This window comes from Etheostoma cragini, chromosome 17 (assembly GCF_013103735.1).
Source record: "Etheostoma cragini isolate CJK2018 chromosome 17, CSU_Ecrag_1.0, whole genome shotgun sequence".
NCBI lineage: Eukaryota > Metazoa > Chordata > Actinopteri > Perciformes > Percidae > Etheostoma > Etheostoma cragini.
Genome location: NC_048423.1, coordinates 12,392,204 through 12,405,106, shown reverse-complemented (window position 1 = coordinate 12,405,106; position 12,903 = coordinate 12,392,204). Strand labels below are relative to the sequence as shown.

The 12,903-nt window shown below is 42.4% G+C and overlaps 2 protein-coding genes across 5 annotated transcripts in view; both read left to right on the top strand.

Moving 5' to 3' along the window:
• Positions 1-2,911, top strand: part of sufu (suppressor of fused homolog (Drosophila)) — a 9,112-nt gene extending 6,201 nt beyond the window's left edge. For both annotated transcript variants that reach the window (XM_034898640.1, XM_034898641.1), the window contains 4 exons: positions 452-586; positions 1,062-1,200; positions 1,293-1,361; positions 1,454-2,911. In XM_034898640.1, coding sequence (XP_034754531.1) covers positions 452-586; positions 1,062-1,200; positions 1,293-1,361; positions 1,454-1,543 — 433 coding nt within the window. In that variant the 3' untranslated portion in view covers positions 1,544-2,911. The remainder of the gene's footprint in view (positions 1-451; positions 587-1,061; positions 1,201-1,292; positions 1,362-1,453) is intronic.
• A 473-nt stretch (positions 2,912-3,384) lies between these two features.
• On the top strand, positions 3,385-12,690 carry LOC117960763 (E3 ubiquitin-protein ligase TRIM8-like). Of its 3 annotated transcripts, none has more exons than XM_034898915.1 (7): positions 3,385-3,700; positions 4,334-4,936; positions 9,410-9,505; positions 9,960-10,193; positions 10,443-10,474; positions 11,206-11,321; positions 11,455-12,113. In XM_034898915.1, exons 2-7 carry the CDS (start codon positions 4,367-4,369, stop codon positions 12,111-12,113), a joined length of 1,707 nt encoding a protein of 568 aa, XP_034754806.1. In that variant the 5' UTR covers positions 3,385-3,700; positions 4,334-4,366. The 3 variants fall into 3 exon arrangements, with proteins under 3 accessions (XP_034754806.1, XP_034754805.1, XP_034754807.1); XM_034898914.1 differs by having other exon boundaries at positions 3,386-3,704; XM_034898916.1 differs by lacking the exon at positions 3,385-3,700 and having other exon boundaries at positions 4,367-4,936; positions 11,455-12,690.
• Positions 12,691-12,903: the final 213 nt, after the last annotated feature.

The window sequence follows — 12,903 nt, the reverse complement described above, 5'->3', positions numbered from 1 at the left end:
CCCCCCCCCCCCCCCCCCCACACACACACACACACACACACACACTAACATACACTAACATGGGTTTAGCTCAGTACAAGGGTTACACCAGGATAACTCTCAGCTCTGCAATGACTTACAGTGCAACGGACATCTGAACTCTTATCAGCATGTTTCTTAGCTACCAGCATAATATGGTAGTTTGTCACTAATTTGTTACCGTTTTTCTGTCTAAATTGTTACGTCATCTGCCAAATCTGGTAACTGCTCCATGAAAGGAATTGTGAAATGTGTGTCTGTACGTTTCCATTTCCAGACAAAGGCCAAGGAGCTGCCATTTCCTTCACAGTAGCTGTTTTCCACAGACAGACATTCTCATATTGCTGATTGTACCATATCTGACTTCCCCACTTACATTTCCCTTTTGTTGCCTCTTCCACGCTTTCCTTTCTCTTCCTTGTCTGTTTCTCAGGAGTCGGAAGGACAGTCTGGAGAGTGAGAGTTCAGCAGCTATTGTTCCTCATGAGTTGGTCCGAACACGCCAGTTAGAGAGCGTCCATCTGAAATTCAACCAAGAGTCGGGCACACTGCTGCCCCTCTGCCTGCGGTACTGCACAACTCTCTCTTTTACTCCCACACTTGATTTTCATCCTTTTGAAATTTCCCTTTATGAGGTGTTGTAACATTAATGAGTTGCCCCAACCTGCCTATGGTCCCAGTGACTAGAAATGGCATTGGAATCAGAAATTGGCACAAGTCCATAAAGTCAAAGGAAGAAACTTTAGCCCTTTTGTTATCTTAACAATTTGCAAACATTTTAGTCTTAGCAGTGTATTTCTTCAGCAGATTATTTATTTAAAGCTATTCTGGAAGATGCTGACTGTTTTTGTAAATATCAAAATGAGAAACTGGCTATCTTCAGTCACCACAACAACATTGTTATAACTATCCTTTAAAAGCTTGCTAGTAGTTGTCCCATGGTAAGAGAAGTATTCTCTTATGGTTAAAATAAATGTGAACGCACCCATGCACTTGTACCGACCTTTTGTAGTTCATACTGGCCTGTATTTAATCTGTTACAGGGGCCGGTTGCTCCATGGGAGACACTTCACTTACAAAAGTATCAATGGAGACACAGCCATTACATTTGTGTCTACGGGAGTTGAAGGAGCTTTTGCTACAGAAGAGCATCCATATGCAGCCCATGGCCCCTGGCTTCAGGTATACACACAGACCTGTACATAAACTCAATGTTTCCATGTGGTGCTTTCATATTTAATGCATTTATTTGACCATCTGCTCTCCCTGTATAGATATTGTTGACTGAGGAGTTTGTGGAGCAAATGCTTGGGGATTTACAGGAACTTAACACTCGTGAGGAGGTAAGTAAACCCCCTTGTATGTAACTTTTATTTTCAGTTTGGTTTTGTTCAACTGCCAGTTTTACTTTTGTGTATCCTTTCTCTTTGGATAGACAAAGTTACCAAAGGAGTACAGTTGGCCAGAAAAGAAGCTGAAGATCTCTGTCCTACCAGACTCCGTCTTTGATAACCCACTGCAATGAGACAGAGACACTTAATCACCGGCAGACTCCACCAAAAACCCCTGCAAACACACACACACACACACACACACACACTGTCAGAGTGGACCATCATGAACAGGAGACCTCTCAGAACATGCAGCGAACCTGAGATGTCAGGGCACACAGATATGTTGTTCCCACACTGGATGGCCAATTTCACTTCTGAAAATTATGTAAACAGTGACTATTACTGCATTCTCGGACAACATTTCTCTGAGGCCTGAATGGTTTCGAATGTCCAACTAGCCTGTCCAGATGGTTGACCCGTAAAACAATAATTATAGGTGACACACTAGCTGTAAGACAAAACAGGATGTTGTCACTCCTCCAGTAAGGCCTGCCAAGGTCTAAGGTCCAAAATATACGTCACTAATACAGTTGAGAATGCATCCTGTGATCACCAGACAGTGTCCCAAACAATAACTGTTGCTGTTTGCAAAAACAGTTTTTATTTATTCCACTGGCCTTAGAAAGGACGGAAAAGTCATATGTTAAACAATTTGATCAGTGTTTCTTTCAATTGAGCTCATGTGTATAGTATATGTACAAATGCTGGTCATTTTTCCCTTATGTGTTTGTAGTCATACCAAAGTTTTAATTGTTGGCAGTTTGTTGCCAATACTGTCTGTGTGTCATGATTCTGTAATATTGACATGACAGGCTGAACTATGATAAACTGATATTCACTGCCTGTTTGTCTGGGATAATCAACTAGCAGCGGACCTGTTTTCCTAGGTATCTGGCAAATGCAGCACGCATAACTACCTATTTTCCCCTTAGCCAAGAACAATACACTCCTGTATTGAGTTTTTTGTTTTCTTCACGCATCATGATGTGTATTTTAAAGTTATGAAATGCATCAAAAACTGGGGATCTGTGGTCAGTGTCCTCAATTGTTTTCTCCAGTAGCCACATACATATGAACTTGGTTTTGTTCAGCAGTAGGACCTGCCTGAAAATGAGTTGGATTAAAGTTCCTCAGTGCAAAAGGACCCCATCATCTTTGGTGACTCTTGGCTACAGCTCCTAGATTGTTAGAAGTGAATCTGACCTTCGAGGCTGCTGCGTTCAGTCTTTTTCTGATACTGTCTTTGCATTCCATTTTAAATCAAAAACAAAGAAAAGACTACTTTTACTACAGTTTCTAACAAATGTACTCCTATACAACATGTGATGGCTTATTTTTGTTTGTATTTTTCTATTAAGAGTGACACATATAAGGTTTAGACATTGTTATTATATTTTGTAATTACTTTTGTTATGAATGAACTGCCTGATTGTAATCCCAAGTGCATTAAAGCGTGTAGGTATTTACACAAATAAAGATGGAACACTAATGCACGAATACAGAGGATCTTATTTCATTTAAATATGTATATAAATGGATGCTTTTATCCATGTGTATTACAATTTGCTTCATATTCAGCCATTCACAGACAGTATCATGCAATATTAACATGGTGATTGATGTGTACACGGCATAGTGTGTTAGCTGATACACACTGGCTTATTCTATTTTTATGTTCCTATTAATGCTTTTAACCCTATAATGGTGATTGTTTAATTTGTATGATTTCTTATAAAATATATGAACATATTGCATATTTTATAAAGGGTTTAACATATGGCATATATAGCTGTTTCAATGTTTCCCGTCATGCACTAACCCTCTCATGGGCCCCTGGGGGCCTCTTTCCCAGCCAGCCAGGACTCCCTTTAGAAACCATGGTGCGAAGGATGGCAGGTCACCCAAATGTCCCCTGGTCATTTACAATGTCTCCGGTAGAGTTGGCTGTGGCCGTTCCCTTGTCTTCCTCCTCTCGGCTCCTCCCCGTCGATGTATCAACCACGGGTCACGTTATCGGAGGGGGGGGGGGGCAGTCGGTGTGGAAGCACTGAGCTCCCTACCGACGAGTCACAGTCTGCCTGCACTTATCATTAAATATTCGTCAGAGTTGACGGGAAAGCGAAACCAGCCGGATAACAGCCGGGATTATTCTAAAAATCCCGACGTTGAGCAGTACGTCGAACACACGGCTGTAATCTAAACGGAGGAGCTAGATCTCATCTCGGGTTGGATGCGAAGCTCGGCGTTAGAGGTGCATCGGAGTCTGCCGACGACATGGAACATAAATAGTTGGTAACGTTGCTTTTCTTCTATAAGAACACATATAATACGTTTCATTGGACTATTATAACGCTTTGACGGTAGGAACGAGTATCTATGGGTAAAATTAAAATGTCAGTGTAGCCCAGAGTGACATTTCCAGTGTTATTCTGAAGCAAGTTGTCACTTGCTTTCAAACGCCACAGCTTGTACCGTCCTGTCGTGAATTCCCCAACGAAAATATACAAGCCACATGTTCTATTGTCATTGTACGTCATGTGAATTGTTTAATTGTATAGAGTTCGGGATGTGTTGTCTAAGTTTCACTGAGGCTGGACTTTATAGGACACTTGGGGGAATCTGACCCGTTTCTTTGAAGTGGAGTTGTCGCCTGCTAATGCTCCATTTGCTAATTGGCCAATTATGATATAGGCTAGGCCTATTCTTCATACGCATTTACCTCAAAATAATTTCTCTACCTATGGGTTTGCAAGGCCTATATCTTTCTATTCCATTTTAGACTAGATATGTACGTCAAGTAGAAATACAATGTAGACCTATTAGTCTTAATTTTCACAAGGGTACTTGTTTATAGAGTTCCCTTTTAGAAAACATTATTTCATGTTTAGAAATTCATTTTCAGTTTGTTCTCTTTTTTTCAGTCACAAAGCATCAGTTTGGATCCAGCTGACGTCATGGATGAAAGTTGGAAAAACTGCTTCGAAGAGGAGCTTCTGTGTCCCATTTGCCTGAATGTCTTTGACGAACCCATTCAGCTGCCATGCAAGCACAACTTCTGCAAGGGTTGCATCTCTGAGGCTTGGGCCAAAGACAACGCTGCGGTCCGCTGTCCGGAATGCAACCATGACTACGAGCAGAAACCCACGCTGGAGAAGAACTTTAAGCTTGCCAACATAGTGAAGCGGTTTAACGCATTGAACACTGAGAAAGTCCCCGCTGTGCTGCACTGTGTCCTCTGCAGACGAGGCCCCCCTCTGCCTGTGCGGAAGGTCTGTCTGCGCTGTAAGGAGCCCTGCTGCCAAACTCACATCCAGACGCACCTACAGCAGCCGTGCGCGGCCCCGGGACACCTGTTAGTTGACGCCGAGGAGCTGAGTGCTTGGACTTGTCCCAGTCATGACGAGTACAGGCTTCTCCACTGTGAGGAAGAGCAGGTGGCTCTGTGTCCGTTTTGCTGCATCTCTCACTGCACTAACCAAAGACACACAGTCTGCGATGTGGATACGCAACGCATACAAATGCAGGTACATAAATCACTCCCACACATACCCTCTTACTTACCCATTCATTTGATCAACTATCAGCTGACAGTAAGGTGACTGTCAAAACATTTGATGGATGCACTTTCTTCAATGGATTCTTCTTCTTGAATTTCAAGGAAGCCACGATTTCTTTCAGTTCTTTGGCCTATAAAGGCCTTCTCTCTTTCTTCTTCTTTTTAATCTTTTCTGATGTAACAGGACTGGACAGGTGAAAGCCACCCCTCGGGGCAGATGATAGCACACACACCTAGGCATATGGCCCAAACAGCTTTTAACCTTGATCACACCGCCCATTCTACACTGCCACGCCTTCACATTAGTCACACTTTGCCCTCGGGTAAGTGCCGTGATGCAATCTGCATCCACCGGAAACCGTGACCCCTGTTCAGCGGGGGTGGATCCGCATGTAGTCTGTTTATGTGAGCTACCCTGATCAGTTTTCAGGATTTGTTGAGGAGGGAATGAACACTGGCAAGAATGCAGAGGCTGATAAACGAATTGAAATGCTGTTTATCATGAGGAGGAAATGTGGTGATTTGTGAAAATGTTCTCAAGCCAAAGTTACATCAAGTTCATAACTTTGCTAGTTAACCATTTCCCACCAGGAGTTGGACATTTTCAGGGAGAAAAAAAGGTAGAAAAGAGGAAAATAGATTCTACAGTGTGTGTTTGTTTGGGTTGTTACTCTAACTGACAGTAGGTAAATAATGAAAAGTCTTGGCAGGGTTAACCCTCTGAATGAATAGAGGAATGTGTTTTACACAAGGCCAGGGTGTCATGGCGGTGTCCACTTATGTATTTTCCTTAGTTCTATACATTATTTCAGTTTGCTCTCTTCTCACAAGTCTAATGGCAAGGTGTAAAAAAACAGCCACTCACGCTGCCTTATGCACATTTCTTCCCTGTTTTTTCCTGCCGATCATCTGTAAAGCATCTTTTAGATACGTTTGGTGATCGCATCATTCCAGTTGGGAAAGTTACAGACACATTTATGTCCAGTGTGTGGATCACAAAGTTCTAAATCGGTTGTCTTGAGTCTTTAGTGCAAACTGTTGCTCTGGGTCAAAGCTATTATTGGGACAAAAGATGTCTGTTCAGCCCTTTCTACAGCTGCTCTCTGCGCACACACCCACCCATCGTTCTGTTCTTTCACAACTGTATGTTTGCAGGGTAAATGGAGTTATCCTGGAATCAGAGTTCCTGGCTCTTCTGAGATGAACACTGTCCATGCCTGGGCCTTCAGACACAGAGTGCACTCTAATACTGATAAATGTGGCAAAAGCCAAAAGTTAGGCTTCTTGTATGCTGGGTCATTTCATCAAGTAATTTGAGGCTGAGTGGCCTCTCTTCATTTCTTACTTAGAGGTTGTTCTCCTGGACAGAGCTGTAGTCTATTTTGGTAAAAAGGATTTTAAATTCCCCTGGCAGGACTCTTGTTACTTTTTGTGTATTAACAAAAAGGGAAAAAACCAAAGCAGCTTTGTTCATATCTTTGGTTTTCTTTGGCTCTCAAAGGAGACTTTTACAGTAACCTTTTGCAGGCTTACTGGTAATTTCAAGATGAGAAAGGAAGAGTAATATAGAAGGTTATGTCGTCCCGGGGACAGGCGGAGGAGGAGTCCTCCCACACAGCCTCACCTTGGTTTTCTCAGGCACCTCAGCAGGAAACCATTGCTCATGGAAGCTCTGCCGTTTGCAGTGTCTTGTATCTGGGCTGAAGTGAGTCAGTTCCCCAGAATGCTGAGGGCAGTCCATTGACATCCCAAGTAGGGAATAGTTGTCAGTTGATTGTGAAAGAGACTCTCTGTTCATTGAGCCTGAGGCTCCTCATTTAAACATGAGCTTCCTGGCAACCCGCGGGTGTCTGGATGCCTAAATAGGACAGTGGGGAAAGTGATCATTGTTGGATTTAATCTTGATGAAGGTAGGCTTTCACGCTGCTACAGAGAGATCAGCAAGCAGACAGTTCCCCCCCCCCCCCCCCATCCCCTTATGCTATTTCAAGCACACAAGACAAAAAGGGTATTGGAGGAAACATGGCAAAATGAGGAAGACACAGTGGAGCAGAAGCATCTAGTCATAGTGAAGCTGACAAAAACTGGATAAAACAAGAAACAGCCAAGTAACTAGGTGCCACGTGAGTTTGCAGGGCAGAGTCGGGTATTATGGGTTGTTTTGAAGAGTACTGTTCAGCTTTAACGGCCTACATATGCAATATGTAGTGTGGAGATGTGCTACGAGTGTGTGACACATGACATGATGAAGGACCACACACACACACACTTTTCAACATGAACACTGCCGGTTTATTGTGAGAAACTGAAATCCTAGTGAAACCCCTCCAATGCTGACTGTTGAAACTGCAACAGGGATGCAGCATTCATGGTCATATTATTGAAAACGCTATGTTTTAAGCTGCACTGATCAATATTTTTTTGCATGAACAATAGATTAAATGACTCTGTGTCATCTGAGAGGGGTCTCTGTAGCGACGAACCCAGTGACGATAATCACCCATCTCTGCAGTTGTCCTCAGATCTACAGATCTTTTTCGTGTATTTCAATTGGGACTTTGGTTTTTATGGCCAAACGGCAACTTTACTGATTTGGTTTACCCTCAATGTTTCCAGCCGCAGCAAGCAGCTAGAAAAACAGCTTTGATAAAACCAATGTACACTTCCTGCCCAGCACTAAATAGCAGACTGACAAAGGTAGCGGCTGTGTCTGAAATCACTCCCTCATTCACTACTCCCTACATAATAGACACACATGCATTGCATTGTGGGATTGTTGGCAGAAAGTAGTGAAAACAATACCTTTTGTCTTTCTATTGTGGATTTTCTGAAGACACTGTAAAGTGGAGAAATCTACACTCAGTCCGAGTCTAGCTAACATTGAGGAGCATTTAGCTGCTGAGAAGCCAGGAGTTGGTGGAGACCTTAACAGTGCTAATAGGAGAATGATTAATGGACATATATTTGTTCAGTGGCCAGAGACGTGAAGCCAAATGAATTTGAATGCTGGTCCTGGTCTGCTGGATGCTGATCGGGCTACTGTTTACACTCACTGTATACGCTGATAGTATGCCAATGTGTTTACAGGTTGTTCAGCTGTCCCTACGTAGCACAACATGTCCCTTTTATATTCTGCTTTTGTTTATTATGTGGTATTTCCCTTGCTAGTGCATCCTTTGAAAATAGTCCAAAGTCCATGGCATGATCATGGTCACCTTAAATGTGAACTCGAAGAGATATTTACCTGGTGAAAATTGTCAGCACTTCACTAAAAAAACAGTTCTAAAGAATATGAACAGGTATAGTATTATGAACTGGCTGGTATTTACCGCTATTTAGAGTCTTTCTTTGCGGTTTTGTTTTAGAGACTGATGAACTGTTGAGAGTGCACGCTGTGGTGTAGTTGCCAGCCAGTTGTTGTACATGAGACTCCATGAGTGTTGTGAGCAGCTGAAGAGGCCTGTTGCTGTGATACAACAACGTAGCTACCCTGAAACTCGCTCACTAGAGACCACAGGAATGTCCTCGTTCTTCCTATCTCTCTTTTTTTGATTCAAACTTTCCCTCCGTTTTTTTCACTCTCTTTTTGTCCGTCATTCTCACTTTCTTTTTGTCTGTTCTTGGCATGTGCAAGCAGAGCCCGATGGCACTTTTCCTTTCGTTGTCTTTCTCCCATGCACACTGGTGCGGAGGGAGAGAGCAGACCCCGGCATTATGCACACAGACATGACAATCTGTCGCTGACACAGAGGCCAACGCAAAACAATGGGAGGGATGCATGTGGCCAAATGAGAACGGAGAGATCGGTAGTGAGACACCCCTGCTTTTTGCTCCCTCCGGACACATCAGCTTTCACACGTAAATACATACACACTGCTTTGTTGCCATGACAGCAGGGTTTCTTTTATTTTGGCATGGTGCCTTTCCCATGCAGATACAGTTCATTAAAAAGTGTACCTGCCCTCCCCTGTTCCTAGTTAGCTGTCAATCTGTTACTGTAGATGGGTGTCCTCTCCTGCAGTAAATGGAGAAGGATTATGTTTTCTTCTTTTTATACTCTGATTCAGCCAACAGAGGAAGTAGCCTGGTCCCAACAATGGACTTCGCTGGATGTTGTCACCCTGACAAACTTAGAAGCAGCCAGAGATGGGTTTTTGCAATTGTGTTTTCCTTTTGCTGGTGCTTTCCTCATCAATGAATTCATGTGGTTGCTGCTGGCAGCTGTTTCCTCTGTCAAATCTGGATTGTGGATCGGGAGGTTGTTTAAGTTACTCATGAATAGCAGCCAGGTTTGCTGAGGTCACAGCAGAGGTCTGAGTTTCAAGAAAGAGTTTTGTATGTATGTTTTTTTTGTCTTCTTTTTTCTTTTTTCTTTTTTTTAGGTTTTGTATCCTGTTTGGGATAATCTGTCCAATTTATCTCTCGTGTCATGTCTCCACAGGCCATGCTAATGAGGCAGCAAGGCAGACTGGATGGCCGTGTTCAGAACATCGATGAGCAGCTCACCAAGCTGGAGTCAGACAAGACACTGATGAAGGTACAGTACGACACGCACGTCTCATGTACTTACAGAGACACAATTCTAAACATTATCAATACGTGCCCCTTGGATCTTTGTCATAATGTGGGTCGTGTGCTATTATTTCGTCCACATGCTTCTGTAGTGAAATTACTACTTTGTTCACTGTTGCAAATGTAATTTATCTCTAGCTTTGATTGGCTGGTACATTAGGGTGGAAAATGACTTTCCCACTTCAAAAAGAACTGATTCCCTGAACTTTGACCTACAGTAACTAAACACATCTGTTTATTAATATGTATTGAAGCATTTAATTTTTTCTTTACTTGTTTTCTGCTGAATGGTGTTAATAATAATGTATGTAGTAAATATGCTCGTGCTAAAAACATTGCAGAAATAACTGGTAACAAGATTACCAATTATTACCAAGTTCTTTGTTAAAATTTTTGTGTGTGTGTGTGTTCGTTCACAGGATGCAGTGTCTGAACTGAAGGAGCGTGTGAGAGCTCAGTATCAGAGGATGCATGCGCTGCTAGAATCGAACCAGGCTGAAACCCTGCAGATGCTGGAGAGCTCCTACACCATGTATGTGAGGAAAAACTCCCAGCAGGTTTTGCAGCTCAACGAGAAGCACCAGGAAGCAGAAAAACTCCTGAGCTCAGTCCAAATGTTCTTCAAAAGAGCAGTCGGCATTAACTTCATGAAGGTACAAATGCATTCACATCTGTTTACAGCCACATAACACACACATACACACACACACACACACACCTGCTGACAACGTTTTACAGTATTTGCATCAACATTGTTGCACACAAACCTCATTTGAATGCATGTACACAGACAGACAACAGCAGGCTCATCGTCTATGTATTCTTCTGTTCTCTTCATAGTAGCTGTTAGCGAGATGTTCAAAGGCAGAAGGTGGGTTTGATCTTGTTATTGTCTTTTTCAGAACACGAAACCTTACCAGCTGCTAATGGACAGGTAAGCATTTCTACGCCTGTGTTTATCATATGTTAGACAATCAGGGTGAGAATGTACATAGAAGTGCATAACAACTTTATAAATATTGTAGTCACTTAGTGGTGGATTTCTTTGAAATGAACGAGTAATGCTTTTCTGCGCACTTGTTTTGGTGCACTGACCACTATCCTGCTGTAATCCAATATTATTTTCCCAACCACAATTTTAATTTTCATATACCTGTGCAAATGTGGAGGACTCTAGCAAATACAGAAGATATAGGCAATCCACCATACTTATGTTTTTATCTTGTTTTTAATATCAAAAGGGGTATCAAAGGGGTAGGAGTACATAAGTTTTACTTCTTCCTACTCCTTTTCGCACATGTGATAGAGGTATGTTAACACAGGAAAGAAGGATACTTTGTTTGTTGTTTTTCTCACCAATGTTTTTAAACATTGTGTTATTATTTCTTTTTATTATTTTTTTTTATTTTATTTGTATACTTTCTCTTGCATGTTCGAAATAAAGATATCAATCAATCAATCAATCAATATTCACATAATCCTTCCAAAATGTGTATGCATCAATGAGAGATGTATACGTCACCAGCAATGCAGGCTTCCAGGCTTTGGGTCAAGTAAAGTGCAAGTCTCAAGGTGCAGAATGCATGTCAATCAAGGGTGCAAACGGCTTCTTAAATCTGGTCAACAGTATTTTATGTGCCGCTTTTTTTTCTTTTCTTTTTTTAGGTCAAACTCGCACATGAGTAGTGCTATCCCTCCATTCAGAGTGGGCCAGCTCAACGCTAGTCAATTGCTATCTGAGCTTTCAACAAGAGAAAAGAACATGCGAAAAATGCTGGAAGGTAAGAAAAGATTGCAAGTAGGAGTAAATAGGATGAGGGAAATGTGGATTTTAGGATATTTAACATCAATCTCTGGGATCTAGTATGGTCAGAAATAACTATAATCTCTTTCTTCCACACCACTATTTCTTAGAACCGTTCAATGAGGCGCCCATTCTAGAGATTGTTCAGTCTCACAGCAGCTCTGCTGGCTCCCACATGGGGACTGCCTCAGGACTACAGAAGAGGAAATATGGCATGGCTTTTCTGGAGAGTAACACAGCAAACTCCACCTCCCACGATCCTCCACCGTTGCTCTACAGCAGCAAAAAACCCTTCCTGGCTGATCAGAGCCATCGTGCCTCATCCATATATTCCTCTGAAGGCCTCTCCCAGAATCCTCACGATGGCCCCGGCCATAGCCGACTCCTTGACACTGCATCCCATCACATGGTGGGTCTAGGGTCCAGCTCTAGCCACCACTCAGGGACCATATTCCCCTCCTCCCATTTCCCCAGCGGAGGTGCCTCGCAACAAGCCATGTACGAAGGGAGGAAAGTACTGATGTGCACACTGAATAACTGCTGCTGCTCCAGGGCCCCCGCTCCTCGAGCCCGGCCTCCGTATCCAGCATCGGACTCCTTCCCCTCCATGACCTCTCAGGAGTTTCCCCCACATGCCACGCTACCTGCAAGCCAACCACTGCAGCATTTTCCCATGAGGGGACTGATGGAAGCCACCCAGGCAGCCAGGCACCCTGACTTCTACGGCCTGTACGGCCAGTCTTCAACAAAGCATTATGGGACCAAGTAATAGACCAGAATCAGCATTTGTTCTGTTTTTACGAAAGAAGAATTTCCGTGTTTGCTTTTTGTTCCTTTACATTTTGGTTCAGTTTGTGTCTGCAACACACCTTCATGATGATGTCATTTACTTTACCCCATTTTGGGAACCCATGCCCTGATAATGTTGGTATCCTCGCTGCTTCCTAAATCACAGGGACAGTAATATTGTTCTAGTTTTCAAAACAGTTAGTTTTTTTTATTTATTTTCTGTTTCAATTTGACTGGAAGTGCTAATGTGAATAATGTAGTCTTAAATCCATTCAAGCGGTGAACTAAAGAAACATATCCTTCATCACGGGTCCTGACATAGGACACCAGAGACTTCAGTGCCTATAAAGACTGTTAACATAACGTTATTGTACTTGCAAGTTCCTAGCCCTTGATTATTTTCTGTTTGTGGCTGAAAGCATGCACTCCAAAGTCCATGTGGCTTTAAAAACACACTGGACTCCAAATGCTTGTCAGGTTTTTCATGAATTTTTATACAAGATTATGAATAAACCAAAATCAGTGGAAAACATTGAGTAAACAAGCATACTAATTTATCTTTTGTTGTAATTTAAGCATTTTAAGTTTACATTTTAGGTAATCTTGTGGGTTTTTTTCCATGCTTAAACTGCATGGTATGTTTATACTGAGAAGCACCTAGTTGTGTTTTTAGGTTATAAGGTTTTACAGTTTAACTCAACTCAAAAATAAGCAAAGCCAGTATTGCAGTGTATCCCAACCTGCAATTCACCCACAATCTATTCTTAGGC